The sequence below is a fragment of the Mauremys reevesii genome, linkage group 22 (genome assembly GCF_016161935.1).
Source record: "Mauremys reevesii isolate NIE-2019 linkage group 22, ASM1616193v1, whole genome shotgun sequence".
Lineage (NCBI taxonomy): Eukaryota > Metazoa > Chordata > Testudines > Geoemydidae > Mauremys > Mauremys reevesii.
Window position 1 is genome coordinate 4,032,963 of NC_052644.1, and position 7,534 is coordinate 4,040,496.

General features: G+C 58.0%; 1 protein-coding gene across 1 annotated transcript in view; it reads left to right on the forward strand.

Moving 5' to 3' along the window:
- Nucleotides 1–7,534, forward strand: part of SUPT5H (SPT5 homolog, DSIF elongation factor subunit) — a 28,726-nt gene extending 21,192 nt beyond the window's left edge. Inside the window, exons 21-30 of the mRNA XM_039510469.1 lie at nucleotides 144–228; nucleotides 435–539; nucleotides 1,204–1,306; nucleotides 2,156–2,283; nucleotides 2,604–2,709; nucleotides 3,047–3,205; nucleotides 3,671–3,839; nucleotides 4,008–4,211; nucleotides 5,517–5,612; nucleotides 7,062–7,534. Of these exons, the coding sequence (XP_039366403.1) occupies nucleotides 144–228; nucleotides 435–539; nucleotides 1,204–1,306; nucleotides 2,156–2,283; nucleotides 2,604–2,709; nucleotides 3,047–3,205; nucleotides 3,671–3,839; nucleotides 4,008–4,211; nucleotides 5,517–5,612; nucleotides 7,062–7,205 (1,299 nt within the window). The 3' untranslated portion in view covers nucleotides 7,206–7,534. The remainder of the gene's footprint in view (nucleotides 1–143; nucleotides 229–434; nucleotides 540–1,203; nucleotides 1,307–2,155; nucleotides 2,284–2,603; nucleotides 2,710–3,046; nucleotides 3,206–3,670; nucleotides 3,840–4,007; nucleotides 4,212–5,516; nucleotides 5,613–7,061) is intronic.

Sequence of the window (7,534 nt, forward strand, 5' to 3'; positions counted from 1 at the left end):
GGGCCTCAGAGAGACTTTCCCTCCCCCACTCCCAGCTGTGTGTGGGGGAGATGAACCCAGAGATTCCTTCCTTTCTTCCCCTGGGAGTCCCAGCTCCGCGGGAGGGGTCCCCTTCCTGCTCTCACGCGTTTTCCCTCTTGCAGCCCCGGGACGTCACCAACTTCACCGTCGGAGGCTTCGCCCCCATGAGTCCTCGGATCAGCAGCCCCATGCACCCCAGCGCGGCAGGTGGGTGTCCTGTGGGGCTGGGCCTCGGTTCGGGGATTTCTGTAGGCTCTGGCTCAGCCTCCGGTGTTTGTAGCGCCCCCGGCTGGCCCAGCACTACAGTGGCGTACAGCCCTATATGGCGAGGTGGGGGGTCGGTAACGCTGGGGTGACGTGAGGCTGCAGCCCTGGGGGCACCGTCCCGCTCTGATCTCTGCCCCGCTTCACAGGTCAGCGAGGTGGCTTCGGCGGGGGCGGGATGAGCCGAGGCCGCGGGCGCAGGGACAACGACCTGATTGGGCAGACGGTCCGGATCTCCCAGGGACCCTACAAAGGTAATGGGCCAGTTGCCGGACGGGGCCGGCCCTCTCCCTTTTGTAGCAGGGCAGCAAGGGGCTGGAAGGTATCTGGCAGGTCTGTTCCATTAGAATGTGTGCGGGGGGTGGGGACGGGACTGTGAAGCAGCGAGGGATTCCTGGGGGCAGCATGTCACCTTGCAGGGAGCGCAGTCTAGTGGTTGGGCCCCGGGGGCGGGGGGGAGCTCCTGGGTTCTATTCCTGGCTGTGGGAGGGTGGTGGGGTCTAGTAGTTAGAGCAGGGAGTCAGTACTTATGGGGTTTGCTCCCATGCCTGAGTTTAGTCTCTGCTGTTAGTGGACAGCCCGTCTGTCCCTGCCATACAGGGGAGTCCCTAAGGTGAGCTCCAAAGTTCAAACCCAGCCTGTGGCTGCCCCCTCCCTGTATCTGTCGAGTGAGGACCGAGTCGACCTGAGCTCCCAGCAGGTTCTTACCACAGAGCGGAGGAGCTCTGGCTTTCAGCTGGTGCTCTGGCCACGTGCGCTTGGCTTTGGGAAGCCCGCAGGTATGAATCCCCTGCTGGCCCGTGGCCCGTTTTCCAGGCGGCCCTTGGTGATGCTCAGGCCGGGCACCCCCTGCGGTGTACACTTAGGATCTCTAGGAGCTGCGTCAGGCTCGGAGAGCTGAGGCCTTGTTTCTTTCAGGCTACATCGGCGTGGTAAAGGATGCCACGGAGTCCACGGCCCGCGTGGAACTCCATTCCACCTGCCAGACCATCTCAGTGGATCGCCAGCGCCTCACGACAGTGTAAGTACGGCGGGCGGGGGAGACGGGGCTTGTTCTGGGGTGCCACCGCCAGCAACCGGCAATCCTGGGCTGCTGGGATCGGCTCTGGCCCAGATAGCTGCACCAATGACTGCACTCCTGTGTTTGTACCGCGCCTGGCACACTGGGGGCCTGGTCTGTCACTGGAGCACCTAGAAAGAACATGAGAATGGCCGTACTGGGTCAGACCAATGGTCATTTTGGCCACTGGGAAGACAGGATACTGGGCTAAAGCCAGATGCTTCAGAGGGAAAACCAGACCAGGGTAATTATCGAGGGATCCACCCCGTTGTCCAGGACCAGCTTAGGGACACCCGGAGCATGGAGTTGTGTCCCTGAGCATCTTGGGTAATAGCCATTCGTGGACTGATCCTCCATCTCGTTCGTTTTTGAACCCAGTTATACTTTTGGCTTCACAACGTCCCCTGGCAACGAGTCCGGCTCTGGGTCCTGGTCCGTGACTCAGGCTCCTAGGCGGTCAGCTGAGCCCCACAGTTGGGAACTGTGCTATAGGCTTGTCTTATGTGGGGCCCGGATCAGGGCAGATCAAGCCCAGAATGGAGGCTGGCGGCCCTGCACCGTGGTCGAAGTGACAGCCCATCAGGCTGGGGGCAGAGATCACCGCGTCTTCCCCAGTTGGAAGGGGAGCAGGGGACCTGGGATGGCTCCTGGGCTACGGAGCTGCTAACCTCTAGGCTTAGTTCAGTGCCCAGTGGCTCGGCACAGTTTGCACCCGTCCTTGTTGGCCGCTTCAGCGTTCAGGGGAAAGCTGAGGCCCTCTAGTGGGGGGCAGAGCGAGCCAGTGTGCAGCAACTCCTCTCTCCCTGGCAGGGGTTCGAGGAGACCTGGCGGCATGACCTCCGCCTACGGCCGCACCCCCATGTACGGCTCGCAGACCCCCATGTATGGCTCCGGCTCCCGCACCCCCATGTACGGATCGCAGACTCCGCTGCACGATGGTGAGTGAGCTGAGCCTGCTGCCGCGGGGGCAGGGGGAATTGGGCCCCGGGTAGGAGGAGGATGGTAGGGGGCTCCCCGGGAACGGGGGAGGAAGCTGTCCAGCCTCGCAGTCGACCCACTCTGTCCTGGTTCGTGCACAGCATGCCGCCCGCGCTCCCTGCCCCACCTGATGGTGCTGGGTAATGGGGGAGCCCGATGGACCTGCGCCGCTCCCCCAGATCCCGGCGGGGGGTGGGATGGAAGAAGGGCGATGTAGGGCCCCTTCCCATCTCTGCTGCCCGGACACGGTGCTAAGCAGGCGCGCGCTGGGCTCTTTCAGGCAGCAGGACCCCGCACTACGGCTCCCAGACGCCGCTGCACGACGGGAGCCGGACACCTGCGCAGAGCGGGGCTTGGGACCCCAACAACCCCAATACGCCCTCCAGGTTGGTCTCTCTCGCGCTAGTCTGGGGGGGCAGGGGTGGAGGTTGTGGGGGGGGTTAGCTTTGACACAGTCAGCCACTAGGGGGTAGAGGTGTGTGGCATGATGGGAGCTATGGGTGGGAGAGGGGGCTGGGTTGGGAGGCTTCATGTGTCAGGAGCTCAGAGGGAACTCTGATTGGATGTGTGTGTGGCGCCCTCTGCTGGAGGGTGGAGAACTGACCGGGGGAGGGGGATGACTTCAGTGTGCTCCTACTGGGAGATGACGGGGAGGTGACGGGTGGGCTGCAGACGTCATTGTGTCTCCCACGTGCCGTGCGAATGATGCGTTTTCCTCCCCAGGGCGGATGAGGAGTTTGAATACGGCTTCGATGATGAGCCCACGCCCTCTCCGCAAGGCTATGGGGGGACCCCCAACCCCCAGACTCCCGGCTACCCTGACCCTTCGTCTCCGCAGGTCAATCCGCCGTACAATCCGCAGACGCCGGGGACGCCAGCCATGTGAGTGCGCGTGCCCCTGGAAGGGAGCGGGGGAGAGTCTCTTGGTGCCCAGCATTAGAGCAGAGCTGGGCGGTTACTCCCATGGGCCTTGCGTTGCTTTCTAGCCATATCGTGGCCATTCCTCCCTCCCCGGCGGTGCACCCTGCTGCCTGACCCCAACAAGAGGCCGTGCTGCCTCCCAGCCTCTTGCGGTGACCCTGCTCGCTCTCCGGGCACGCCCATCCGGAAGGGAGATCTGCCTGCCGGAGCTTGGCAACACACCCCTACCTTGTTTCCGGGGATCCGATCGTGTTTCTGTGCTCGTGGTGCTGCCAGTCCAGGAAAGGAACGGAGCAGATCTCTGATCCCCGTGTCTGTGGCTCCATGGACTGATCTCCCAGGGCAGAAGGACACGGAGAGGAGCCCCGCTGGGTTCCTGGTTCTGTTCCTACCCCCCTCCTCACTGCCCGTCTCTTTTCATTGCAGGTACAACACCGACCAGTTTTCGCCGTACGCTGTTCCGTCTCCTCAGGGCTCCTATCAGCCAAGCCCCAGCCCTCAGAGTTACCACCAGGTGGCGCCTAGCCCCGTGGGCTACCAGAACACCCACTCGCCAGCCAGTTACCACCCAACCCCGTCGCCCATGGCGTATCAGGTACCCTCCAAGCTCCTTAATGTGTAAAACGCCAGGCCGAGCTGCAAATTGCAGTTGGCTTTGCCAGATCCTTGGTGGCCCTGTTCCAACGGGAATTCCTGCTGTGGCCGTGAGGGGCTAATGTCGGAGAGCAGAGACCTCTAACTCTCTGCTGCTTCTTCCTCACAGGCCAGCCCCAGTCCGAGCCCAGTGGGCTACAGCCCCATGACGCCAGGGGCTCCTTCTCCAGGGGGTTACAACCCTCACACCCCCGGCTCCAGCATCGAGCAGAACTCCAGCGACTGGGTCACCACCGACATCCAGGTCAAAGTTCGAGACACCTATGTGGACAGCCAGGTGGTGGGGCAGACGGGCGTCATCCGCAGTGTGACGGTGCGTAGAGGGGAGAGAGCTGCTTTTGTGTCGTTGGGCCAGGGAGCAACCAGATGGGGCATAAGGGAGGATCTGATGGGTGTAATTACTAACGAAGAGGATGAAATAATTAAGGGTGAAATTAATCAAACGCTGGCTAGGCACCAAGGAAAGCATCCTGACAGCGAGAATTACCGTGCTATGGAATTGTCGTCCGGGGGGCAACCCCTGGGGCCTCTTTAATTAAGACTAGGAGAAGCCTGGAGAATATTGCTGTAGAGAACAGCCCTGCCTGGAGTGGTGGATTAGAAGCAAGAACTCAGGCCGTCGTCACTTCTGAATTCTCTGATCTAATTCAGAGTATTTGTAGCTTCAAGGTCTGGATCATGCAGGTGTTGGGAAGAGGGGGTGTGTGAAGAAACCCAGTTAGTCAGACTAAACTACTGCCTGCATGCATGGCTGTATTGGGTCCGGTGTCTGTCCTCCAATGTTTATCCCTCCCCCATGCATACATAAGGTAGATAAGAACGGCCAGACTGGGTCAGACTAAAGGTCCATCTAGCCCAGTATGCTGTCTGCCGACAGCGGCCAACGCCAGGCGCCCCAGAGGGAATGAACAGAACAGGCAATCGGCAAGTGAGCCATCCTCCCAGCTTCTGGCAAATAGAGGCTCGGGATGCCAGGTGTGAGCAGGTTTGAATTGTGCAGGATAGTGCATAGGAGGCAGAGAGCAGAGCGAGGGACATAGAGAACAGTGGTGCCAACACGTGGCGCAGTGAATAACCAAACGCGTCCAGTTGCAAGGCCAGTAAGGGAGGGAGGGAAAAGTTAAGGGAGGAAGATGAGTTGTAAGAACACACTCGGTTAGCAGCAAGCGCGCACGCAAAGGCCGTTGACACCACAAGCTGCAGAGGAGAAGGCTCTTGTATCCACCTTTCTGCGGCACACCTGTGTGCGGGTAACAGCAGTATCAAAGTGCTAGCCGCTTGGGCGGCTCCCCCTTGCTGAATACTGTGCTGATGTGTGTACGCAGCTGTTTGTTTACTTGCGTGAGCTAGATCAAAGCCCACCCATGCTGCAGTCAGACCTGCGCTTGCAGCGGGGAGGTACCCTAAGTGGCTATTGAGGGGGGAACAGAGTTTCTTGGGGATCAGTTGGAACCTTCCTGGAATTCCGGAGGGTTCGCATCCCGGGCTGGGAAGAGATGAATTCTCGGCTTTGCGTTTGCGCTCAGGCGTGCTCTACAAAGGGGTTTGAAAGAGCACGTGCTCTCTGAAGCCCTTTGGCTTGGTGTCGGCGCCTGACTGGGCTGTCTTCTCCCGTCAGGGCGGAATGTGTTCAGTTTACCTGAAGGACAGCGAGAAGGTGGTCAGCATTTCGAGTGAGCACCTGGAGCCCGTCATACCGACCAAAAACAATAAGGTACGTTAACGCCAACCCATCTGTCTGGCCGCTCGGATCAAATCGCATCTCTAGCCTCGCCGGTGGTTGGCTTATACTGTCCTACGCAGAACCTGGTTCTGTAGGTCTGTGTTGGGTCTTGATTAAGAGTAATTTGTTCCTGGTTGGTGCGGTACTGCCTATGGGCCAGCCATGCTGCTGTGCAAACGACCAGGCAGTGGCCCTGGCCTTAGATTGTTAGGAGTACAAGGGGAGGGAATTGTCCCAGTTAGTTGCAATATGTTCCACTAAAATAGGCCCTATTCAAGCAGTTATAACAACCATCCCTTGCTCTTACCTAGCGCTTTCCATCAGCAGACCTCAAAGCGCTTTACAAAGGAGGTCAGAGTCATCATGCCAGTTTTCCCAATGGGGAAACTGAGGCACAGGAGGGTGTGGGGGAGAATGAATTTCCCACGGTCACCCAGGAGGTTTTATTCTGTCTGTACAGGCCCGGCACAATGGGTCCATGACTGGCTCCTAGGTGCTCCTGCAATACAATCATCCTCCATGGAGAAGTTTTTAGACTGTGAGCTCCATGGGGCTGGGACCAAGTTGTCTTCTATGCTTGGGAACACCTGGCATGCTGTGAACGCCACCAGAAAGAAAGAATAGTTCCTTCGCCAGTTATGCTTGTCTGGGCCCTGCATCACAACTAATAGGGAGTTAAAGTCCTAGCATGCACTCAGAATGGCCAGGTTTAATAGATGTGATGGTCAAACTTTGTTCTGCTGCAGCTGGCCTTTCCAAGCTGCAGAGATCATGAATATTAATGTTCCGACTGAGACTGAGTGCCCATCGTGCCAGGCGCTGCCCAGACACGGAGTAAGAGAGCAGCCCTGTCCTGAAGAGCTTCCAGTCTAAATAGACTGCCTGCTTTCTCTGAGACCACCTTGATGTCTGTTCTTAGGGTCTCCTCCAACCCTGAGCTCACCCGACCGGCTCCCTTGCTTATCTGAACGTTTCACTTATCTCCACCAGCCTTGAGCTAATCAGGATTGTACTGAGCAATACATGTGGTGGGGCGGGTTGTTCGTATGCCTAGAGAGGAAGGATGGTCCAGTGGTTAGGAGGCTAGTCTGGGATTCTGGAGAGCTGGGTTCAGTTTTCACTTTGACTGTCTGGGCCTCAGTTTTCCCCATCTGTACAATGGGGATAATACTAATAATAGCTCGGTTTCTTTTAGCATTTTCCATCTCTGGATCCTAAAGCGCTGCCCTACGTCCCAGGGGGTTGGAAAGATAAATACACTTAGGGGGTAGCCGGATAAGGATCATAGATAGGAACTTATTGACCCTGTGCAGCCAGTCCTGTTTTCAAGCCATGCCCCTCTTACCCCACAGCAGAGACAATCAGTTCTGACTTCCTCCATCAAATCTAGCAGAAGCATAATCCCATTGCCCCTCAAGCTCCTGTGCTTGCTTTTTCCAGGTGAAGGTGATCCTGGGGGAAGACCGGGAGGCGACGGGCGTCCTCTTGAGCATCGACGGAGAGGACGGCATCGTCCGCATGGACTTGGAGGAGCAGCTCAAGATCCTCAACTTGCGGTTCCTGGGCAAGCTGCTGGAGCCTTAGGGCCAGGGCCTTTTTAGCAGTTGACCAGAGACTGGTTCAGCGTGTCCTTGTACAGAGTTTGGGGGGGAGGGGGGAGGGGTTGCTGCTTTTTTTTTTTCTTTCCCCTCCAGAACAGCTGGTGGTTGTTTTGGGAGTTTTGTTTTTATTTGTAATGCTGCAGTTATGTCTCATGAGTAAATTGGGACTGGAGTAGGAAAAACAGTCTGCGCGCACGTGTGGGGAGGGCAGAGAGTTAGGTCCCGTAGCACTAAATGCGCTTCATCTCCTTCCTCTTGAAAAAGGAAACCACTTGCTGTGCCTGCGTTTCAATAAAATCCATCTGTCCCATG